This window comes from Populus nigra, chromosome 6 (assembly GCF_951802175.1).
Source record: "Populus nigra chromosome 6, ddPopNigr1.1, whole genome shotgun sequence".
Taxonomy (NCBI): domain Eukaryota; kingdom Viridiplantae; phylum Streptophyta; class Magnoliopsida; order Malpighiales; family Salicaceae; genus Populus; species Populus nigra.
The window spans coordinates 2,929,696-2,954,365 of NC_084857.1; the positions used below are offsets into that span (position 1 = coordinate 2,929,696).

General features: G+C 36.2%; 3 protein-coding genes across 7 annotated transcripts; 2 read left to right on the forward strand and 1 right to left on the reverse strand.

The window, feature by feature from the left end:
• The first annotated feature begins 1,508 nt into the window (after window positions 1-1,508).
• Window positions 1,509-5,079, forward strand: LOC133696525 (phenolic glucoside malonyltransferase 1-like). Its single transcript, XM_062118740.1, has 3 exons — window positions 1,509-2,154; window positions 3,444-3,529; window positions 3,773-5,079. Exons 1-3 carry the CDS (start codon window positions 1,520-1,522, stop codon window positions 4,603-4,605), a joined length of 1,554 nt encoding a protein of 517 aa, XP_061974724.1. The 5' UTR covers window positions 1,509-1,519; the 3' UTR covers window positions 4,606-5,079.
• A 567-nt stretch (window positions 5,080-5,646) lies between these two features.
• Window positions 5,647-9,113, forward strand: LOC133696415 (THO complex subunit 4A-like). The gene is made up of 4 exons (XM_062118604.1): window positions 5,647-6,038; window positions 6,727-6,795; window positions 6,876-7,066; window positions 8,650-9,113. Exons 1-4 carry the CDS (start codon window positions 5,733-5,735, stop codon window positions 8,834-8,836), a joined length of 753 nt encoding a protein of 250 aa, XP_061974588.1. The 5' UTR covers window positions 5,647-5,732; the 3' UTR covers window positions 8,837-9,113.
• A 1,327-nt stretch (window positions 9,114-10,440) lies between these two features.
• Window positions 10,441-22,679, reverse strand: LOC133695741 (uncharacterized). 5 transcript variants are annotated; one of them, XM_062117683.1, is made up of 19 exons: window positions 22,168-22,679; window positions 21,141-21,220; window positions 20,080-20,130; window positions 18,942-19,451; window positions 18,573-18,830; window positions 18,159-18,224; window positions 17,517-17,696; window positions 16,507-16,558; window positions 16,130-16,417; window positions 15,851-15,961; window positions 15,121-15,312; window positions 14,724-14,999; window positions 13,733-14,356; window positions 13,124-13,250; window positions 12,736-12,997; window positions 12,590-12,650; window positions 12,425-12,493; window positions 11,441-12,092; window positions 10,441-10,978 (listed from the first exon to the last, which is right to left on the reverse strand). In XM_062117683.1, the coding sequence occupies exons 1-18, from the start codon at window positions 22,384-22,386 to the stop codon at window positions 12,015-12,017; spliced, it is 3,504 nt and encodes a 1,167-aa protein (XP_061973667.1). In that variant the 5' UTR covers window positions 22,387-22,679; the 3' UTR covers window positions 10,441-10,978; window positions 11,441-12,014. The 5 variants fall into 5 exon arrangements, with proteins under 5 accessions (XP_061973667.1, XP_061973666.1, XP_061973665.1 ...); XM_062117682.1 differs by having other exon boundaries at window positions 10,441-10,913; window positions 12,736-13,250; window positions 22,168-22,678; XM_062117681.1 differs by having other exon boundaries at window positions 12,736-13,250; window positions 22,168-22,678.
• Between the last annotated feature and the right edge of the window lie 1,991 nt (window positions 22,680-24,670).

A 24,670-nucleotide genomic window follows, 5' to 3' on the forward strand; every position in this document is an offset into this window, starting at 1 on the left:
TAAAAAAAAATTGATTTTTTTTATATGAAATTCAACCAACCATCGCAACCTGTACTCTTTAAATTAGAAGATTAATTGCTTGACAACGATGTAAATGCAATTACAGTGAATTTGGGCTACGCACAAGCCACAAGCATTACAGCATTAATAACTCCCACTCTTACCGTTTATTTTAAAAGGGTGCGATTTAGTAAAAAAAATCGAAAATTAAATGGGTAATATATATACGTGTCAACCAAAAAATATTAAAAATTTAAAGGATTTGGTAGTTTTAAGCATGGATACCTATTCAACCCTAATGCTTAGTTTAGCGATAATATTTTGATTTTGTATCAGTTGCACCCTTATTGTTTTCCAATAAAGTATTTTATTAATTAAAATATGATTTTTTGTATAAAATAATAAGTCAATTATTTAACAGTCTTCATTTTTTTTATAATTATGTAGATGTTTTTAATTTATACATCCAGTATAGTTACGGTTACTTTTTAAATAATTTCTTGTGTTGAAATACATGCTAATAATATTTTTTTATTTTTTAAAAATTATTTTTGTTATTAATATATCAAAACGATCTAAAATATATTAAATTTTAATAAAAAAAATTAATTTTTCCAAACATATTCATCATGGATTAATGCGACAATACAAGGAGTTATTATATACACATGGCCTGACAGTCTCGATTGGGAACCCAATTACCGATAGAGTTTTTAAAAATCATTTTGAAATTGATTTAATTTAAGTAAATTGATCTGGTTGGTCAATTAATTATCTAGTCAAAATTTATTTATTTATTTTTTAAAAAATCTCAAGTAATCAACCAAGCAGGGGTTAATATCTATGCTATCACATCACGGTAGCAAATCTTAATTTGCCTGATTAAATTAAATCTATAAATCTACTAAATACTGACACCTCGACATTTTCAATGGGTAGCTGCCCAGACTGCTGTCACTCTAATGGCACAACCAACCTTAAGGGTCTGGGAAGAAGATTGCTGACCAATTAACTTTAAATACAAGCTTGTGGTGAGCTATATATCAAAGCAACTTCATTATTGCTTGGTCCACCGTGTTTTTACCAGCCATGTATAACTGTATTTTTTGTTAAAAAAAATCTACACATGTTTGTATACGTGTGTATTAAATTTTTTTAGACACAAACTAGACAATTGGTCTCCATCGGATCAATTTTTTTTAATGTAAAAAAATATTTAAATATTACTAACTTTAGTAGATTTTTTTTAATAAATTCAATATTAAAAAATAAAAATATTTATTTTTTATTAAAAAAACAAAATATTGTTGAAGTGAGTGGTTTGCTGGAAAAGAAACAGTAATTTCCTTGTTTTATTTTTTAAAAAATCGGGGCTTAACGTACAAATTAGTTGGTGTTATTTATATTGAGCTGCCTACTTTTTGAAAAATCCACGCATACACCTTTAATTCAACTGTATAAAGAGGTTGTGTGAACAAAAGAAAGAAGCACCCGGAGAAGCTCAGATAAAAAAAAAATTATGACTTCTAGCTTCTCATCCATGGCACCACCCAATTCTGTGAAAATTCTGGAGCTCTGCCAAGTTGCCCCAGCCTGCAGCTCAAATAATCAGTCAAACACTGAGTTCACTCTCCCCCTCACTTTCATGGATACCCTTTGGCTCAAATTTCCTCCAGCCGAGAGCATTTTCTTTTATGAACTCACCGAGTCCAGTCCTACTGTTTTCAAATCAATTATCCTTCCAAAACTCAAAAAATCACTCTCTCACGCGCTAGTCAATTTTCTTCCACTAGCTGGCAATCTCATATGGCCTCAAGATTCTCCTATACCCATAATCTTATACACTCCTAATGATGCAGTTTCACTAACCATTGCCGAGTCCAGTGCAGAATTCGGTCGTCCCTCGAGCAATGAGATTCGTGAAGCTATCGAGTCACATCCTTACATACCCGAGTTGTGTATATCTGACACCAAGGCTTCAGTTCTTGCTTTGCAAATAACATTGTTTCCTAATAAAGGGTTTAGCATAAGCTTCGTTACCCACCATGCAGTTCTTGATGGGAAAACTACGGCCATGTTCATTAAGGCATGGGTTTATATATGCAAACACCAAGAACTTGAAAAAAATGATCAACCACCCTTGTTTCTGTTAAAGTAATTCAGATCAAATATAAAAGGAGGCTAGAATTCTCAATAAGATGTTTATTATGAGTGCTTAAGTTAACCTAAATACAAAGAAATTATATATAGGTCAAACTGAAAATATTATTCTACCCTTAATAAATAAAACTAGATAAATATTATTTAACATCTCCCCTCAAACTCACGATGCGACATCTACAAGCATCGAGAGTTTACCAACTAGAAAACAAAAACGAGATATGAAATGCGTCTTGGTAAAGAAATCTGCAATCTGCAAGGAAGAATGAACAAAAGGCAAAGCAATGGTGCCATGCTTGAGATGATGACGAGTAAGATGACAATCGATCTCAATGTGCTTAGTTCGCTCATAAAAACCGAGTTGTGAGCAATCTGAATAGAACTCTGGTTGTCACAATTCATAGGAGTAGGATGAGAAAAGAAAACTCTCATATCAGCAAGTAACCAACGTAACCAAACAATCTCTTTGGTAGTAGATGTCATGACAGAAGCTGAAGGAAAGTCGAAATACCAGATTTTGCAGAAGCGGAAGACAAAATATCACTCCAAATTTTTTATTTTTCTTGCAGAAACTTAACTCAAATACCAAATTGCAGAAACTGAAGAGAAGACGAAATACCAAAACAATTGCAGAGACAGAACAGAAATACCAAATTGCAGAAGCTGATACCAAATTACAGAACAGAAATACCAAATTGCAGAAACTGAAGAGAAGACGAAATACCAAAACAGTTGCAGAAACAGATAGAAATACCAAATTGCAGAAGCTAATTCCAAATTGCAGAAACTGAAGAGAAGACGAAATACCAAAACAATTGCAGAGACAGAACAGAAATACCAAATTGCAGAAGCTGATACCAAATTGCAGAACAGAAATACCAAATTGCAAAAGCTGATACCAAATTGTAGAAACTGAAGAGAAGACGAAATACCAAAACAGTTGCAGAGACAGATAGAAATACCAAATTGCAGAAGCTGATTCCAAATTGCAGAAACTGAAGAGAAGATGAAATACCAAAACAATTGCAGAGACAGAACAAAAATACCAAATTGCAGAAGCTGATACTAAATTGCAGAGACTGAAGAGAAGACGAAATACCAAAACAATTGCAGAGGCAGAACAGAAATACCAAATTGCAGAAGCTGAAAAATCTAAAATAAAGTTTCAGATATTAATTCTTCAGCCGCAAGCACAAAACTTGATCTTCATCCTCCATCTTTTAATAGGTCAAACAACTCATGTCTGATGTTTTGAAAAATGAATCTAAAGTTAAGCTTCAAAGGAATGCATTGAGCGTGCTGGAACATCCTACAGGGAATGAAGTGGATGATGATAACGATTTTGATACGAGCAGTGGCTCTGACATTGGTGAACATGATTTCTACAAGGGCAGCGAGTTCCATAAAATTAACAAGCCAAGGGTTCGATCAACTAGGCTCTGATACCATGTTAAAGTAATTCAGATCAAACATAAAAGAAGGCTAGAATTCTCAATAAGATGTTTATTATGAGTGCTTAAGTTAACCTAAATACAAAGAAATTATATATAGGTCAAACTGAAAATACTATTCTACCCTTAATAAATAAAACTAGATAAATATTATTTAACAGTTCCTGATGAGTTAATCCCTTCTTTTGATAGGTCAGTCATCAAAGATGTAGCTGGGATTGAGATGGCACACTTGAATTACTGGTCAGTAATGAACGAGTTGGTTCTGAAGTCCGATCGTAGAAGTTTGAAGGTGTTGCCAAACATGGGAGAGTCAGGGCCATCCGGCTTAGTTCGAGCCACCTTTGGGCTGTCTCGTGAAGACATAAAGTTCCTAAGGAAAAAAGTGCAGTCCCAGTTCGATAGCATCCTCAAAGAAGAGCAAAACCATTCGAAAGAAATGCATTTGTCGACCTTTGTGCTCACATGTGCTTACACTTTAGCTTCCATGATGAAAGCAATAGGGGATGGTAGTAAAAAAGTTTTCTTCTTGTTCTCTGTGGATTTGAGGAGCCGATCACTAGACCCTCCAATTCCAAACAATTATTTTGGTAACTGTATTGCTGGCCAACACGTTGCCGCTGAAGCAAGAATTTTTATGGAAGAAAATGGGGTTGCCATGATAGCAGAGAGGTTTAGTGAAATTATAAAAGGAATGGAGATCAGGGGATTTTTTGAAGGAGCTAAGGAGAGGCTAGTTGATCTGGCTTCTCTAGAACCAGGAACACATTGCCTTGGGGTTGCTGGATCGACCCGTTTTGATTTTTACAGGTCAGATTTCGGTTGGGGAGAGCCCAAGAAGGTGGAGATTGCATCCATAGACAGGACAAACTCTATTTCTCTGTTAGAGAGCAGAGATGGAATAACAGGAGGTGTTGAGATTGGTCTGGTTTTAAAGAGGCATGAAATGGAGACTTTTGCTTCTCTATTTGTTAATGGCCTAAAAGATTATTAAAGCTGCATTTGTTTCTCTGATGCTCAAGAGATCAACTCCGATATCGTTTATCTGCATAATCATTTTCAATTGTTCAAATAAATGTACTGTTCATCGGCCTCCCACTGCTTTGTTATGGGTCTACATATTCTTCGAGGCCTTTAAACTCTTTTTATATACTACGGTACGAGCATAAGGGTGTTTATTTGTGCTCTCACGGTTTCGGAGCAGAGGTTAGCTCTCTTTGTTATTGGATATAACGTGTGGTTTTCTTGTCTTCCCATTGCCATTCATTCATGGAGTCCAATCCATGATGGTTAATGTTCTTTGTCTCTGCAATTCGCCTCCTTGATACGATGAAGTGATTCATCGTGCACACAGTCTCCTTGCTTGCCTTTTTGCTTCATGCTTGATAATCGGGGTCTTGAGCCCTTTTTGTATGTATCCATATACATAAATACATATAAATATACGGTGTGAGATCCATTTTCTTGACGTCTTTGTGCAATTTGCTTTGCCTTGTGATATCAGATGATTTTACCATTTTTGTGTGTGTAATTTGTAGCTTATTAATCAATTAAAGTATTAAACACAATGGGTGGACTATACTCCCACAAATATGGAATGAGTTGAATGCACTTATTTGAAGCGTCGTGAATTAAAGCACCAGATTGAATTTTCTTCCCAGTAAATAACTTGCAAAATCTCTTAAGCATCTTGCTTTTCTAAGTTTCTCCAACTCACCATAAATGCAATTCTTTTACTCTATTTTTCCACAACTATAATCCAATGTAATTAACAATTTAAAATAAACAAAATAGAGGGAAAAAAAACTTTGATAAGGAGCCTATCTTAGGTGACCAAATCCAATTTTCCCAGGCCGAAAAAAACGAGTCCACTGGTCACCAGGGGTTCCAGTATGATGTAGGACCAAATCCACTAGCCCTACCCGGTCAAAGTGGGACCCAAGTGCATCTCCAATAAAATACACGTGGCACTCAGCTAGGCACGTTTAACGAAGCATTTCGGGCCCTCCAAAAACCCGATGCATATATATCCACTTAAAACCCCGCTCTCTTCTTTCACTCTGTTTCAATCTACAAAACCCTGAACTCCATAGCAAGAAGAAAGCGGATAAATATCCGAAAATGTCCAGCTTACTGGATATGTCACTTGACGACCTCATCCGCAAAGGCAAAGAAAATGGAGGGCGTGACAGTAATTTCAGAGGCAGTGGCAGAGGAGCAGGCTCCGGTTCGGTTTTGGGTCCGGGCCCCGATCGTTTGGTCTTCCGTCGTGACCTGACCCGACCCAAACCCTACTCAGTAAGACCAGTGCAGGTAATGCAAGTGCAGCAGGAGCCATTAATGTTAGCAGCAAGTGAAGGGTCTAATGGAGAGGCTAAGTTATATATATCAAACTTGGATTATGGTGTTTCTAATGAGGATATCAAGGTACTTAAGTTAGCACTATGCTGCTTAAGTTTTTAATTGAAGCTTTTTTTAAGTGTTGTTAATTATGTTTATTTTTTTGGGATATTATAATTTTGATGTTTTGATGCGTTTTACTATTATTTTGAATTATATAAGCAATTAGGGTTTTTCTAGGGGTTTAAGAATTTTTTTAAAATTTCTTTTTAAAATTTCAACCCATTAATATGTGTCCTTAGGGCTCATTTTAGAAAAATGAAAGTAATTTTGGTTATACTGTTGTTTATGAGTTTTTTTATACATATTCATAATCTTGACCTAATAAGGACAAGGTCCCTGTGCCGAATGTGAATGGCAGTGGGTTCTGTAGTTATGTTCGGGGGTTGGCAACAACGGTAGTGAATAATGATGATGTTAGGGTTTGGGGCTAGGGAGTCAGGGAGTGAATGTGTGCAGTACTGCAAGTTGTGATGGTAGAGTATCCATGTGAGCATTTGTTTTTTTGGAGGAGCTTATTAATGCAGTGTAGATTGCTCTTTAGCATCGCACTGCTTGATAGTAGCTTTTGAGAGGACTTGAAGAGTCTTGTCATGATCATTACTGAAGTTGTTTTGAAAATAGGGCAGTAGGCACTATAATTGTCATGTGCTGTACATTATGGAGAGTCTGTTTAAATCATCAAGATGCAAGAGTTTAAGGACTGTCGATACAGGTGCTTTTCTCCGAGGTTGGTGAATTGTTGAGGTACTCACTTCATTATGATATGAGTGGGAGATCAAAGGTATATATTTAAACAGATGTTTGACTCTTTTCAAGAAGTTTTAGTGTGTCGCTGCGGCTGAAGAAAGTTGTTTCTTATAGGGAACAGCTGAAGTTGTATTTTCACGCCAAACAGATGCTCTAGCAGCTATCAGGAGATATAATAATGTTCAGCTTGATGGGAAGCCACTGAAAATTGAGCTTGTAGGAGTTAATGTGATAACCCCTGTCCCGGTTACCGTGCCTGTAACTGCAATTACCAATGTGGCAAACCCAAATGGTGCTGTTAGAAGGTAAAACTTTACTGGTGTTTGTTCCAGTTGTTTTTACATATTTATTAACAAACAATATAAAGCATGATAAATTAACAAACAACATGCGTGTGGAGAAACTATGGAAAATTCTTAAGGTTAGGATGTCAAACTTCGATCCAATACTTTCGTGCACTTCTATCCAATACTTTCGTGCACACACTGGGTCTTTTCTATCGAGGTGGAAAAGGCAATTGAAAATAAATTGTTGATCAGATATGCAGAGACATTGAGTCTGGCCTTGCTGTATGCGTGTCTGTTTGATGCTAAGTTCACCACATAAAAAAAAAGACGACAAAAATGAATATATTAAAATTCTTACAAATAGGCTTCCTAATCCGAGTTTGAGATGAAATAAGACCCAGATGTAGAGTCCCGCTAGCCAGGAAGGGATTTTTTCTATTGATTTATTGACTCCCTTCTTGGAAAGCCCTTTTCCAAATGGAGTGGTGCATCTCTATCTTGAAAGCCTACGCTATAGATAGGAAATCCTATCTCTGCTGGCTATCCAACCCAAAATTACGAGCTCTGTCATCCAGTTTATGGCCTTTTCCTGGATGATGGTATGATATATTTAAGCATGCTTTAAAACTTGTGATTCACTAGCATTGATAACCTCAAAGTGGATTCTCCGTGTAGACAGGCCTAATTGACTCAAGTGCTACCTAAACATGTACCCTGTCTATTTTTTCGATCACTAGAGTTCCATGCTGTTGCATATATGAGGTGTTCAAGTTGCTGCTTCATGAAGAAACTTTAGGAAACTTTGATTAACTCATTAAATTTGCTTTCTTCAACTAGGGAAGAAAAAAGAAAAGTTTAGAAGTGCTAACCAGTTGCATGATGTAATTGCATTAGCAATATTTGCATGCATGCATGCATTTGATGCAAAACAGAGACATAATCCATCACGTGAGTAGGAATAATGCAACATAACATTCATACTCACTTATTGGAAAGGGTAGAAGAAAAAAAAGGCAATAAATGAGAATTACAGGGTTTATGAAGATTCCATTTTATTTATCTACCACTTCTCTGTGTGGGGGTGCATTTGATGCAAAACAGAGACATAATCCATCACGTGAGTAGGAATAATGCAACATAACATTCATACTCACTTATTGGAAAGGGTAGAAGAAAAAAAAGGCAATAAATGAGAATTACAGGGTTTATGAAGATTCCATTTTATTTATCTACCACTTCTCTGTGTGGGGGTGCATTTGATGCAAAACAGAGACATAATCCATCACGTGAGTAGGAATAATGCAACATAACATTCATACTCACTTATTGGAAAGGGTAGAAGAAAAAAAAGGCAATAAATGAGAATTACAGGGTTTATGAAGATTCCATTTTATTTATCTACCACTTCTCTGTGTGGGGGTGGCCTTAGTTTTCAGGGGAAATTGCATCTTGGTGCTTTTCATTGGTAAATTGATGTATGTGATCTTTGAATTGTGAAGGAGAGTTTACTGTTTTTAATCTTTTGTTTTGCATCTGTTATTATTGCTAGTAGTACAATACTTCTCATCTCAATGAGCTAATTTTTGTTTTTCACTGGACAGTGTTCATGAAAGAATTGGTGCAAGGGGAAGAGGCCATGGTGGTGGTGCTGGCGGCAGGGGCGGTGGCAGTGTTCAAGAATTTGCCAGGGGCCAGGGGCAGGTGAGACGCCGTGTCGAGAAGCTAACTGCAGAAGCACTTGATTCTGACTTGGACAAATACCACTTTGAAGCCATGAAATTAAAGTGATCTCACTGACTAGTCAAGGATATTCGCTTGCATATTCGTCTTTCATTACACTATGTTTGTAGGTGCTACTAGTCATATGATATAACCAGGGGACCTTTGGTTAATAGTTGCATTTAAAGACCACCATTATGTTCGGAAAATGTGCAGTGTAGTGCTATTTCTGTTCTTGATTTTGGCAGCTAGTGCTCTACCATTTATGCTGCAGGATAAAAAACTTGAAACTACAGCACCCATTCTCCTGACCGTCAATATTTATAGTAAGAAAGGTTTTGTGAAAGACGAGCGACTTGCATTGCCATATTTATGGTTCTTCTTTAGCTTTATGTGAATGGTGCGGCTCTTTTATTCTGGGTTCATCTCGCTATAATGTTTTGGTACTGTGAAAATATCATCATCTTGTGTCCAGAGCCTTTAATCATACATTTTGCTTGGTTGAAGTACTTCCCTATAACAGATACCAACTTGTGTTATTGCATGCCTAAAAACATCAGGCATAATCCAATTATGGATCTTCAAGGCTTTGTCAAATGTCCCCGGATGAGTGAAAGATCACGGGTGGCGAGAGTGAAGAACTTCGAATGGCTCATCATTGCGGTGTCTCCAAGAGTCATTATATTACAGCCCATCATTTGAGAGTTGAAGCAGGCCACGCATATGAAGGTATGGATTTTCGGATAAATTGGCACAAAATAGAAAATGTTGGTGGATTGACATAGAAACAAAGAGTTCTGGTGAAATAGTAAAGTTTGGTCATTTTATTTATTAAATAACAAGATAATTAATTTTATGGGACTCGCATTTTCTTAAAAATGGACATGTAATATAATTATAAACACTGAAATAATTGCATTGGATTATATTAAAATTCTTACAAATAGTCTCCCTAATCCGAGTTTGAGATGGAATAAAACCCAGACGTAGAGTCCCGCTAGCCGGAAGGGATTTTTTCTATTGATTTATTGACTCTCTTCTGGAAAAGCCCTTTTCCAGATGGAGCAGCGCATCTCTATCTTGAAAGCCTGCGCGTCTCCCTTCTGGAAAAGCCCTTTTACTCTATTTTCCGATCACTAGAGTTCCATGCTGTTGCATACATGAGTTGCTGCTTCATGAAAAGACTTTAGGAAACTTTCGTCTACTCGTTAAACTTTCCTTCTTCGATTAGGGGAGAAAAAATAAAGTTTAGAGGTGCTAGCCATTGGCATGATGTAATTGCAATAGCAATGTTCGCGTAAATGGATTTGACGCCAAACAGAGGAGTAGAATAATGCAACATGACATCTCGTGGTGACTGATTGGAAAGGGTAGAAAAAAAGAGGGAATAAAATTCATTATAGGGTTTAGGAAAATCCCATTTATTGTTACTGGTATTTCATATAATAATTGTTCACGAAAGAATTGGTGCAAGGGTAAGGGGCCATGACAGTGGTGCTGGTGGCAGGGGGCCACGGCAGTTTTCAAGAATTTGCCAGGGGCTGGGGCAGGTGAGACGCCGTGTCCAGAAGCTAACTGCAGAAGCACTAGATTCTGACTTGGACAGATACCACTTTGAAGCGCCATGAAATCAAGGTAATCTTACTGACTAGCCTGGGATATTCGCTTGCATATTTAAATAAGGTACCAGCTGACACTTTTATTTAAATCAGCTTGTACGCTCAAAACTCGGTAAAAGAAAATTCTCAACAGTAATTATACAAAGAATCACGCCAAGGTGGAGGAGATGCACAAAAAATGAAGAAAAATTACATCTTTACAACGTAAAAAGAAAAAAGAGAGTAAGAAACAACACAGGCCCAAAAGAAAAAAAGGGACACTCTGAAGATGGCCTAAATTACATTTCCTAAACAAGACAGCTGGAGAGACTTGTGATCCAGGTCAGCTAGCACCTACAGGTCCTGGTCACTGAGCGAACATAATTCAGTGTCTTGTCACGACAAAATTGATAGCCTCCTTTTGAGTTAAAAACGAACTCCAAGGTTTATATTAAGAATGATGGCTGTGTAAAAAATGAAGCCTGAATTCAACACTGCCCTTGGGTATACAAATAAAATAAAAGAAGCCTGGATTCAATTCAATGATTCTGCACAAAAGAAAAGATTGACTAAGCTGCCTGAAAGCCTTCTCTTAACAGTATGCACACAATAACTGCATCCACATGAAAAGGATTCATTCGTTAGTACAGGTAAATGACAACATGGCAGCACAGATGAACTCTCTCTTGAACTTAAATTCCATGACAGAAATCGTGCAAGTTTCATTCAAGTTGTTAAGCATCTATCAAGATTATAAGTTTGAATATAAAAACAAAAAAAAGGTCATTACTGAGTTACTGTGCCACAGCCAAAGCAAGGCCAGTTAGGAACCACAGAAAATAGTGTATCTTTCAAAATGTTTGCAGAAAGTGATTGGTTTAGAGCTTCGACCACCAAAATCTTGGTTTCAAGTCCAAAACAGTTACGATTACATCTTACAATGGCCCTTGAATGTGAACCTATAAACAACTTTTAGGGTTTCATCACATGCAAAGATGGAGAGGTGGTGTTCAGAAGCAAAATAAACAAGTGAAAAATACACATAGCGACAACAATTAAGGACTGAAGACAATACCTGATTATATTTCAAGTCTCTGAACTCTGTTAGATTTAAGTGGAAAAAACCAATTACCGGAATTGTTGACTAGGTTACTCCAAAACAATTCCTGAAAATCTTTTAATCTGGCCAGTCTTTTAGTGTCCGTGCCAGTTCAAACCTTCAGATATATTTCAAACTTGGTCCTCCAGTTGAAAATTCTGTCTGGTTAACGCACAATTATCTTAGGCATCTTGATGCAACAATTGAAGAGGCGGCTGATCTTGGAACATATGGAGTCCACAGAAATTTCTCAGCTTCTCCAATTTCTCAGTTCATCTTGTGTCCAGAGCCTTTTTCTTATTTCACTGGTAAATGGTGGAGGAGGGTCTAGAGACCCATACTCCACTTTAATCAAATATTTTGCCTGGTTGACGTACTTCCATATAACAGAAACCAACTTGAGTTATTGCATGCCTAAAACACCAGGCATAATCCAATTATGGATCCTCAAGACTTTGTCAAATGTCCCCGGGTGAGTGAAAGATCACGGGAGACAAGAGTGGAGAATTTCAAATGACTCAGCATTGCAGTGTCTCCAAGAGTCATTATATTACAGCCCATCATTTGAGAGTTGAAGCAGGCCACGCATCTGAAGGTACGGATTTTCCAACAGCTTCTCATTGTTGCTCTGCATAAAACAAAAGCAAGCACACAAGTGATGTTTGACCTCTGCTATTTCATGATTAGAGCAACTTGAATACAACAGAACTAGACATTGTCATAATGAAACTTTATGAGAACTTGTCAATATTCTATGTCAATACTTCAAACACAAACTGGCCATACAATGGTCTCCTCTCATACATCCCATCCCCAAATCAGCTTACCATATTGGCATTCCCAACAGATAATATTCTGAGACAAACATTCATGGGTTCATTCACATATTAACAACTTTTTCCATATGGTGAGCATTCCAAACTTAAAATTGCATTATTGAAAGCAAAAATAACGCTTTACCTGCTGTGCTTTAAAGATGAGATTCTGAAGCATGTGCTTGTACTCATCAGGTTTTTCTGTCATCATTCTCTGAAAAATCCAGATTTGAAGGAGTCAGCAAAATTCAACTAACAATAAAGAAAAAAACAATTCAAGTTTTCTAGTGGAGGAATGACAGCATCTTGCCTTTAAAAGAAAAGCTGAAGAGTAATACGCTACCCTTGAATCTGTATCATCTAAAAGTTCCCTGCCAGAAACAAAGAGCCAAAAGTGTTGGCACAATTTAAACAATGGCACAGCAAATCATAGTAGGAAGTAGAGAAATGAATCACCTAAAAAATTCTTCTCCGCCGACTTCTTGGAAAGCAGAAGGATCTGCCGTGCATTTACCGATTAGAAGCAACAGAAGAGTTGCCCTAATATCTGACGCTGCACCAGGAAGGTTTCCTCTTCCTTTGCTTCCAACAGCAACACCCAAAGCAATATTGTCTGTTGCTGCACCAGCTAGCTGAATAAGTGGCCAATAAAACAACGCAGCAGGAACACGTGCAACTAATTGCATAGGAACAATAGCCTGTCCTTGGAGAAGCAGTGCTGTCATTGATGTTGTATTGCACGTGAGAGAACTATTAATGCTGTAGCTGGATCTGCTATCAGCTTTTTCCATGAATTCATTCCAGCGAAAGTCATCAATTTTTTCTAATCGAGATATGCGCTCACCAGTATCAATTTTTTTATTTTCATCCGCTCCACCATTAACTTTACTCTTTTGCATTCCTTCACCATTTGGGATTGCAGTTGCAGGGAGAACTTTCAGGCACAATTGAGAGAATAATATATCACACATCTGCTTAGAAACACCAATGCAACATTAGTGGAAAATAAATCTTATAGGAGAATTTCAATGTGGTACATATTATGAATTGAAAGATCAAAAAAGCAGATGCAATCAGTTTAGTTCCTGCAACCAAGTCAATTAAACAGAAGAACCTAGTTGCTTCCTGAAGAGAAGACCAGAATGTAAATAGAAAACATTGTATTATATTGCATCTTTTATTTACTTTTTTATTCCTGGATACTGGTATCAGTGCATTCTTTATCTTTTCAGAAACCTTTGAATACAAGGGAAGATGCAACGTATTAATCTCCAGGGAATCCAAGGCAAAACAAATTGGTAGCAATGCCAGCTATCCAGTCAAATTATTCTAGGAAGAAAAACAATGAGAAATATATTAGGCCGATCATTTCTTCTTCCTTTTTGGCATTGTCCCTGGTATCACGAAGCTATTTAGGTTGGTTAATTGCAGTACTAGTTGATCAACAAATTACCTTCAAAATGTTGATGCGATCTGTTTCGTTTATTTGAGCCACCAAGGATAGAGCACTGCTCATAATGTCTATCACAGCATTTGCTTTATCAAGTCGGCTATCTGCATGCTCGTGACTGGCATCATTGCTCCTTGAGGATTGCATTCCATTCTCGTCTAACAAAAATTTGCAGCGCATGAGAAGTCTCTCTAGAACAAACAGGAAGCCCCATCTGATGATATTATGTTTGGACTTCAAAAGACCACACATAAGCCAAATTGACACAGGAACATCTGACGAAACTGAAGAATCATGTACACCAGCATAGGCAATTTTACCCTGCAATTCTTTGACATTTAACCATACATTCACATTGCTTCCCTCGGTAATTTCAGCAATAAGCAAATCACCCAACCAGGTATAGCCATTCCGACGGTAGGCAATCCTTTCTGAGTGAAGAAGAGAATGCAAAGTGGCCCAAGATAGTTTTGATTTCATGCCGACACCATTTGTTAGTATTGCACTCTCCAAACTTTCCAGAAACTTGTAAGATTGGGTTATTTCAATTAGATGAGAGAACTCTTTGTCCAAATGAGTAAAGGAACTGATTATTGCATTAAATTTCTCTGCTATATTCTCCAAGAGCTGGAAGAAACAAATTAGATTCAGAAAGAAGCCGATAATAAACAGACTGTAATTGATCAGCATTTCATGGAAAGATACATGTGCCCATAAAGTCTATGAACTGGTGCAATATATATCAGCAATTACATACCAAAACCACTGAAATGAACGAGGATAAATGCTATGCAATTTAATTTGATGAGCATAAATTACGTTTTACAAAGCTTAAGATGTGCCTGTTCATGTGTAAACACGAGTGTGCACATCTGCACCAATCCAAAACCACCACTGCATAGTAACATTGCCAAAAGCTAGGCATTGAATATCTAGATAATGTAGCAGAAATATATATATTCCTTACTTTCAATTCATTCTATCTTCAGCTTACCAAATTCAGTCGTTCATTGTTGGGATATCTAGATAATGCAGAAGAAATTGATCTTCTCAGAAGCTCCCCAATGCCTTCAACACCCAACTTAACAGACATGTAAAGAGCTTCAGGTGCATTAGCAAGAGTGAGGAGAGATGCAATAGGTTGAATCTCATTGTCACCATATTCAGACAGCCCAGCAGCTATGCAAGCTTCATTTATTTGATGCAACACATATTCAAAAAGAATCAAGTATAGATTTCTCCTCTCTTCTCTCAAGTTAGCCAGAGAATACTGCAAAACATAACAAAGGATATGGGTCAAGGTGTAAAAGGTGTAAAAGGTGCAAAAGGATTCATTATAACTACTAAATGCCTACAGTTTATATCAGCAAAAGGATAGATGATTTGCACACCTCATAGAAAATGAACTCAATTCCCCCAATCAGGTCAAGCTGGTCTATGAGAAACACCGGGTTTGTTGAGACAAACATCATAGACCCATCAGAAACTTGATAAAACATATTTGTTAACATGCAAATGAGCTTGCTATGAACCAATTCTGCCCAAGAATTCTTCCTGCTAGTCTCTATTAAGGCTTTAATGACCTGAAAATGGACATTAAAATTTATCAATCAAACTCCTGAAGATGTTTAGCTAAGCACAATATTAAGTAGGAGTTTCGAACACTAGATAGGACAACTACATACTGTTGCAGCATGCCATAAAAAGAGGAATCGACATCAAGCCATAAAACTTCACCAAAAAAGGTGGACCTAACAGCTTATGAAGTTAAACAAGACATGAAAATATTCTGTCCCCCTAGTTTATCTTTATTTTACACTATTTATAAGTCAGGTTGCAATTCACCATCCAACAAAAACACAAATATGAACATGACTACAGAAGCAATAAACAGAGACAAAGGTATTAGTTGGTTGAAGCAGGTAATAAGAGGAAGAATAAGAAAAATCCATTCCCATGACAGTAGCATGGGGTAGGAAAGTTTGGAGGATTCCTTCTGTGAAGCCAATATGCAATTGTTGCAATAAAAATAGACACTTAACCGGAGAGGGAAGGTAAGAAAGTTGCATTTTCATGATAGTAACCTGAAGTAGTCGAGCTAGGAAAGAAATACAAGCTTACCCTTATGTCAAGGCCTTCTAATCGGTTTCTTAAGATTTTGCCTCTATCACATACAAAATAAAGCAAACAGCTTAAAGCAGAGGCCCAAACAGATTGTTCTTTCTCCTCTGTCTGACAAAACAAATTCAAGGCATAAGATAGTAAAGCATCATGCATTATGCATCATACAAAGTCAACAAGGGAATACAAAAATCCAAGACATTACCTCTACTTTACATAAAGGTGAATAAAAGTGAGTACATCAATTAACCAAAAACATGGTTCCAAGTGGAACCTTACCTGGACAAGAAGAAGAAGTATCTCGTATAAAATATTTAAAATCCATGACTCAAAGTTATCAATTGCTGATGAACTGCCCAGCTTGTCAACAGAATCGGCTTTCTGGTTCCCCTGTGTCGGAAGTTGTTCTTCACAATCATAAAATGATTCTTGTGAATACTCTTCTTCAATTGTAGTAGAAGTATCATTGATCAACATTGGTTCCAACAAATGAGCATGAACCCCGAGGTTCAGAATTAAATCAAAGGCACGGACCCTACAAGCAGCTTTTGAAGAATTAAGCATTTCCTGCAAGGCAAATTCAAAACAAATAAAAAATCAGAAGCTTCCACCATGTTATCAAAATAAAAAGAATCGATATTTTATTCATGCAGCACCTCAAGCATTGACAGAGTGAGAGGAGCAGCTGTCCCAGAGTCCAGAACATACCTACAAAAAAAAATCAAGTGACCTTCTATAAGCAGTTCATGATCATCACAAAATTCTTTCTTAAATAAAACACATTAAAGGAACCCCAGGCCAAATTAAAGAAGTGGTTGAAAAATCCAAGCACAACTCAACCTGGCATCAGAGAAGGACGCATGGTAACTTTTTATGAAACATTTGCTTCTGTTTGCCGTATTCTTGGCTCAAGAAAAGTTATGTTTAAGTCAATTTAACTGCAAGAAATGCTTGGTCAAATTTAATTATTTTAATCTGCTTTGACAGATTTCATACAATTTTTGTTACAACTTCTATCTCCAAAACTACAATGGATCAAGAGTTAAAAAATAGATGTCCATGTTAAGTTGTTAACTAAACATTAAGCACATTATTGGAAAAGTCAAAATTTGCACCATTTACAATCACAAGTTATCCAACTGAAGCGTTTAATTTGAAGATTAACTTTGCTCCAATAGAATTTTGCAATTATAAATCACATTTTTTTTTATCAATGGTTCATAGTTGAAACAATTCCATTCTAGTATCACTGATCACAGTGAGCTAAAAATTTTCCTGTTTCTTAGCCCGTCTAATGGCATTAACTTCCAGTACCAGCTCTCCTTCCCAGCAATATTGCATTTCACAGAAGTACATATTCTAGGTAACTCAGTTCTCAGCATAGAATCACAAAAGCCACTAATATATGATTATTTCCAGGGCAATTATAATAACATATAGTCACCATTGCAAATTTGAAAAGCTCCCACCCTTTTCATGTAGATGACAATAATCTGAATAGGATATGTAACATATGACTGCATTAATTAATCATGTACGGAGCATAAGTTAGTGTGTGTGTGCAGATAGATAGCAAAGGATGAAGTGCCAGGTTGAGAATCGAATATACAAGAAAAAAAAACATGCAAGCCAATAAATCATAAATGAATTAAAACTTAAAACTTACATGTCAATGACAAGTTTAATAAGAACACTCACAGCCACATCCATTGACGGCTTTCCACTGTTATTACTTAATCTAGATGATATAGTCAAATGATTGGCACTAGAAGAATATGTCTCTGAGCTAACTGCAGCAATGACCTCACATACCTCAGCAGGGTTTAATCGTAAAGGTTGTTGTTCACTGATAGCAATTAAGAAGAAAAAGATGAGAGAAAGGAGAGTGGTCAAATAAAATACCCTGAAGTCATAACAGAAAAGGAACTTGGGTATTAAAATCCAAAACAGGAAAATGAAGCCACCAGCAGAAAACTATTAATTTAACACCAAAAAGATAAAGATGCTAGTTGAATTTCAAGATTCAACTTCAAAAGAACATTATGCATTTATGAAAAATGTGGTAATACGACTGCTTATAACAAGGGCAAGGGTAGAAATGCATAGGATTAGAAACAATAAAAAAACACAGGACATTTCATGTAATTATGGAAAATGCTAATAGAGGTTATGTCATAACAAGGGAAGCAAAAGTGATTCCTGTTGCAAATACATATCCATATAAAGTCAAATACAAAAACCGAGACCAGGTTATCTAGATGTGAAGAGAACACTGGAACAATAACGGAGAGGATCTGTCCTTTTGTACCTGTAGTGACGATATTGGAAGAGCGGTCGAGCACGTGGGCGAAACGTACTCACAGGAGAATCCTCCCTGCAACAAGAATGAATTTGCTCAGAAGTATAATCAGCATTTTCATACCAAAGTTATGTTTATATCATCATCTACACCATTGTAAAAAAAATTCAAGCAAGAGGAAGTGGTATAAAGTTCGATCAAAACTAAATGATGAACAACCACCCTACTCCCCAAATTAGAGCACAGGTTACTTTACAATCACAGGAACTTGGCAACCTTTATCACGCAACTTTTCCATAGCACAAAAGTCACTAGTATATGTATAGAGATAAAATGAGTTTACATGCAAAGGAAAAACTAATCTTAATTGGAACAAAATTCTCCTAGCTTGACAAAGCAATAATTTGAGTAAGAAGACCATGCCAGATTTGTCGAGGTCCTGCTTTACTGCGCTTAGATGCTGTTATTGCTCTCAGGTGGGGACGAGCTGAGGTTGAATTGGTAATTGTTGTGGCTGATGAAGGCTGCAATAATTGATCAAGATAAGGCATATCAGATGTTCCAAAATATTTCCAAGGCTGACCCTGCATTTTAGCTTCCATGTCTCCTACAAGCAGAGCTGCAGCACCTAATTCTAGGAATTTGCATATGCTCACATCATGGAGATCCACAGGACGATCACTGCATTACCAAATAGCACACATTCAACCCATGCCTAAAGCAACAGAATACAAGACATCACCAAAATTCGACCAAATAGCTGAGAAAACAGTACACACAAAAGTTGGTTACCTCTCAGTTGATAGAAATGGTCCCCCAACCCAACGCCACTGCAAAACATCAACCGCAATGTAATCAAGATCCTCTGCCATCTCAACATTTTCAACATTTGATAAGTTTGAAACAGGTAAAGTAGTAGTGTCTTTCTTCTCCGAGGATTCCACCCCATTTGCAGGGCTTAATTGGGAATTAAAAGATCTACTCAACAAAGATGATAGAGTTGGAAGTGACTGCCTTGACACAGAGGGAGCTCCAGCAAAAGCTGCTGGCTGGAAAGATCGCTTTGGAATATGTTGGCCCACAAGGGAACGCACATAATTTAATGACTTTACAAGAGCTCCAGAAGCAAAAATGCACACAGGAGGAGAAGGTGAATAAATTGTAGATGTTGATGAAACAGATTGTTGATTTGGAGATCCAGACCATGTTAACGATCTTCGTTTTAGGCTAATATCACACTCGGCAATTAAGCTCACACAAAACCGATCAATCTGAAATAATGTCTCCTCACTTGGTTTATATCTGTGGCAAAAGAAAAGAAAAAGATCATAAACTAATCATAGAATCTAACAGAGCTGGACTACTTCATAAAAGGGCACATATGTGGCAGAGAAAACACTTTCCTATCAGATGTGCCCAATAGGGACATGCATTCTGGCCTTCAATCCAATTATGTATTAACAATATAATCGACAAAAAAAAAAAACTTCCCAAATTTAAAAGAGTTGACTAGGATGCAGATCATTAAGATTCACTAGTCTGACAAGCAGCCAGGGAGGTGTTTTTGGCAGGGAATCATTGAAAGGAAAACCCAAAACTTCACGTGTTTGAATAAATTCTAGGGCAGATGTGGGAGAGAAGCACTTCAATCACCAGTGATTTCTCTCTCAAATCTTTGTTATAAACCAGCGAGTGCACTTATATTTTGAGATTGACTAGATGGAAAATTTCACAAGTTTATGCACCACATAGCATAGTGCCCCTAATGTCTTCTTTAGTTGTGTAACTAAAGGGAGAAAAATAACATAAAGAAGAACAAGATACTCTCATATCACCAGCAATGGCACAAATATGAAAGACTGCATATTAAAGATGACTATCTATTCTACACACAACAAGCTAATAAAACAACTCTGGACACACAACATACCGTAGAAGGTGTCGCTTCAAAAGTGCCACGCATCTTCCAACTACTGCTGGACTGGTATGAATTAAAGCCATGTTAGTGGTAAAAGACTTGAGATTACAACAGATACAATGCTACAAAATATGCTCAAAGCAAAAGAGAAGAAATAAAGACTGAAGTTTGTATCAGGAAACAACTCAGCTCATTAAGTAGGAAAAAAAATACACAAAAACTTGCATCAAATATTCAGCAGCATGGTATAACTAAATTGAGAACACAACCATGACAAACAGTTTTTTAGCCTTGTGTAGAGTTGAATATGCCAAATTGAAGAAGTATCATAGTCTTGACATATTGAAAATGAAATCTCAATAATATGGAAACTTGCAGTCGATGATGTGATTAGTAAGTTCTGCAATATTCCTAAACTGATGGTTGATTTCGCACATTCATTTAGTGAAAGAGAAAAGCCTTAAAAGGAAGAGGCGAGTTGAAAATAATAGTGTCAATAAGGTCAACTCATTTCAGAGTGCTGCAGTTGAAGAACAGATGATCACAACATTTTACATTTGGCATTTACAAGGACATGGACAATCTGGTATGTGAGATTGCAACAATTTTGAGGGTGTGGAACTTATCATGCAGAGACTTGAGTTGCTTATCTTGAGTTTATTTTTAGGTTGGATGTCTTCCTTCTCATGCTATTTTCCCTGTGGACCTTTTTTCCATTTATAGAAACCAGAGAGTGATAGAAATCAAGATAGTTCAGTGCAATAGGTGCAACCAACTGTAAAGTTGAAAGCTTACTGTTCTCCCCCCTCCCCTCTCCTTGACCCCCAAAAATGCGTCCATGCCAAAAATCTTCTTTATGTATGCACCTGATCATCCCTTACTCATATTTATACAAACAGGACAGCACATCAATTTCATTTCTTTCTCACGAGATATTTACCATTCCTGTTTCTCTAATTCCATCTAATGCATTAAAAGAGAATAGGATGCCATGTCACTCATTTCTATGTGCAAAGCAGAAGAAAATAAGTTGAGAACGTACACTCTGAAATAAAAAGAAATGACACACTTACCTGCGTTCCCTCTCTGCAATTGTATGTTCTAGAATTACACCATAAGCCAGGTCGGTAGTTGTAGGGGCTGCCAGATAATCCTGCAATTTGTTCATTAAGGTTGTAAATTCAAAACTGCATCCCATGTGCATCATGCCTGATGGCTGACTGTGATGAATTATTCTTAAGAGTGCCATGAGGGACAAAACAAGGTAAAGGAAGTGCTTTGAGAATCTAAATATGGATATTAACAAATGGCAGATATATATGTATAAGAAAAGATGGTACATCTAAGGCTTCATCTGGGCTGCAGAAAAAATGATTAAATCCAAAGAGTCACTTGAAATAAATTTCAGTTATATGGTTTCGCAATTCCCTTTCCTTTCTCTGATTCTTCACAGGATTTCAACAAAGGTAAGTCTAATGTGAAAATCAAATGCATTCAGGTTAGACACAACCTACCAATGATTGTTTTTCATTTGACACTAAATAAAACACCCAGCAACTGTCAATGAATCTGATCCAACTTACACTAAAAGTTACTTGAAACTACAAAAAGCAATAAATAATTCAAGCACCATCAATTGTCAAATACCACAAGAGGCAACACTTTAGTAGAGTAGCAATCGAAAGCTAACAAATATGGGAAAAGGTACAACAAATGCCAGCATTTTTCATAAAGTCAATCACACAAAATTACTGAAATTAGAATACGCCAAATTTACCACTCCCTCTCCAAGCAAAAAACTAAATGCACGCAAATGCAACCCAATTTTCTCTTAAGAATCTCACCTTGCACATGAATACCGTGTTTGGCTCCAAAGAAAATACAAAACAAATCCAAATTAAAACCAAGTGCACATTTTCTCTCACTTGTCACTTAAGAAAGTAACAATCTTTTCACTCACTAAGCCTAAAAAAACCCAATCCCCTCGTTTTAACACATAAATCTCAAATTAACAGCTAAAAATAGAAAAAAAATTAAAAAAAAACAAAACTCAAATAAGAAATCAACAACTTCAAGATCCAATAAAAATCAAACACTTACACGAAGCGTTCTAGGGGCATCAGTCAGAGTAACGGAGGAAATTCCATGTTGAGAAGTGGAGGCAACAGAGGAGGAGGACAAACAATCAGCAACGGCACGGCGGAGCGGCTCAGGCGGCTTCTTTAAAGACGAAGATCTCAACCTAGAAACAACACCAAGCTGGAGCTGTAGCCTGGAGCTGCCAGGACTATTTCGTGACGGACTGAAGGTAGACGACATTGAAATTGACGGAGATTGGTGCACTGACTATCGGAAGAAACTAGAATTTAAATTCAAATTTAATTTAATTTAATTTGAAAGAGCGAGTCTTCTTCTCCCATAGCGAAGCATTCTTCTTCTCTGCATTCGTTTCTGCTTGAGTGAGAGAGTGAATGGAGAGAGGAAAAGGAGCGAGGATGGGGAATGGAAGTTAGGAGGAGGAGGAAGGATTGGATTTATTTATTTTTAATAATAATCTGGAAAGGAAATTCGTTGGAGATGTGTAATATTAGCTGTAAGAATATGCGTAGTTTTATGAGGGGTATGTATTGTTAGCTGTCAAGCGCTAAATCTTGTTGTTTTCACTTTTTTGAGTGGGGCGGAGGAGAGGAGAAACCCCAGCAAAAAAAATTATGAAATCTATGTGTTTAATTGATGTGGAGATTAGTGATTATGTGTAATTAAGCATCCATTCTGTTTTAGTTTTCACGAGGGTTATTTTTTAAGAGAAATAAAAAAAATCAATAAATAATGCCATGTTAATTTTGTTTTTTGAAAAAGAAGTGATAATTTCAAAACAAGATCAAGTTACCATGGTGCGTAATTTACTAGTATAGTTTTGAAATTAGATCCGATTCGATGAGTTAACTTAAAACTTGATTGATTTAGTGCTCAAACCAGATCAAATTAAAAAAAAAATTTAGTGTAATTTGATAAAACTTAGTTGTAACTCGTTAATTTTTATTTTTTTTACTAAAACGATATTGTTTTGATTCTTTATAAAAAAATTGACCTGAACAACTTGATGACCCAATTAAAATCTGAAACCCGGACTTTAGATCCGGCCAGTTATCAAACCAAGTCCAAAAACTACAAACTACGTTGGAGAGAGAGAAAGAGAGGAGCTTTTTTTTATTATTTTACTTTAAATAAGTAGTATTGTTTTGTGAAACATTAAGACACAGCCCTTTCTTTCAAGTTAAAGCAAACCAGTAAGATAGAACTAACACAAATTAGCACAGGAAAGAAAACAGTTATTCTAATTTTATGCAACTTGATACATTTTAAAGTTGCTTTTCTATTTTACTCTAGAATAAGAATATTATCAGCAAAATATGGATGCTCAAAAATATCTTTTATACTAGAAAAACTTAATATAATATAATTTATTTTTATCTTTTTTACTTAAACTATATTATTTTATAATTTTCTCCATTATCTCCAGTAAATATATTTAGTGTAAATGAGAGGAGAGGTTGGTATGGATAAAAATGGAGAAATTTTAAGATGTCACGTGGAATACAAATAAGAAAATGCTATAAGAAATTATTTAAAAAAGCTAAAAACTATTATTATATAAAAAGAATTAGGATGCATGCATGTTGCAATCAATTTTTCCATTATATTTATTGTTTTTTTATTAACATGAGTATTCGGGCTAATTTATGCATACCTTAATTAATTTTACATGTCCTAAAATTAACGATCATGTAAACCTCAAGTGGTTATCATATTAGCAACCACATGACTCAAATCTGAGACTACAAAGAGAGCAAACCCATTAGTTTCAAACTCTTACCACTGTTACCATTTATTATATAATTATATTTATTGTTTTACTGTTTATATTAGTAAGGATAGAGCTTCAATCAAAGTATCAGGCATCAACTGCCCTCGGGTTCATATGACGTCATTCAATGTCACGAGGTTTCTTCACATTAATTGTTTTTTTAATGCACTTCATGTTTATTGCTATCGTAAAACATGTTGAACGGTTTCTCAATGTTTTAGTTTTCAGGGTCCTGTTTGAACAATCGGCAGATCTTTTGGTATTTTCAGTGCATCGGCAGCCTTGATGTTGTTGTGACAGTTTATTTCTCTAATTTTTTGAAATTCCTTTAGCTTTTACGTTTTTTTTTATTGCTTAGAATTGGGGTGATTATTTTCGGTTTGATTTGATTTTTATCAAAAATAAATAACGAAACTGATTTTTTTTAAACTGAAACCGGTTCAAACCAACCGGTTTTTGTTCGGTTTGGCTTTTAGGACAAAAACCGGTTTGGCTTGGTTTTTTTTTGATTTTTTTCTGTTTGGGTTCGGTTCGGTTCGGTTTTTTCGATTTCTGACTTATAAAACCAAAACCAAACCAAACTGATCAGTTTTTTTAAAATTTTAATCGGTTTTTTTTACGGTTCAGTATTTTTAATTTTTTTTTTTTAATTTAATCAGTTTTTTAATTTTTTTACTCACTAATGATTTAAAGTAGTAATTAATGCTTGGGTAGGTAACTGATATTTCATAAGAA

Bases quoted from the DNA above. Each gene is read 5' to 3' on its own strand.
- LOC133696525 (XM_062118740.1), top strand. From the start codon at position 1,520: ATGACTTCTAGCTTCTCATCCATGGCACCACCCAATTCTGTGAAAATT. The intron at 2,155-3,443 runs GTAATTCAGATC...TAAGCTTCAAAG, and splicing joins CCACCCTTGTTTCTGTTAAA to GAATGCATTGAGCGTGCTGG. The intron at 3,530-3,772 runs GTGAACATGATT...ATTATTTAACAG, and splicing joins GAGCAGTGGCTCTGACATTG to TTCCTGATGAGTTAATCCCT.
- LOC133696415 (XM_062118604.1), top strand. From the start codon at position 5,733: ATGTCCAGCTTACTGGATATGTCACTTGACGACCTCATCCGCAAAGGC. The intron at 6,039-6,726 runs GTACTTAAGTTA...CTGTCGATACAG, and splicing joins TTTCTAATGAGGATATCAAG to GTGCTTTTCTCCGAGGTTGG. The intron at 7,067-8,649 runs GTAAAACTTTAC...TTCACTGGACAG, and splicing joins CCAAATGGTGCTGTTAGAAG to TGTTCATGAAAGAATTGGTG.
- LOC133695741 (XM_062117682.1), bottom strand. From the start codon at position 22,386: ATGTCGTCTACCTTCAGTCCGTCACGAAATAGTCCTGGCAGCTCCAGG. The intron at 17,697-18,158 runs GTACAAAAGGAC...AATTGCTATCAG, and splicing joins TTCCAATATCGTCACTACAG to TGAACAACAACCTTTACGAT. The intron at 12,494-12,589 runs GCAAGATGCTGT...TGGATTTTTCAG, and splicing joins CTTCAGCTTTTCTTTTAAAG to AGAATGATGACAGAAAAACC.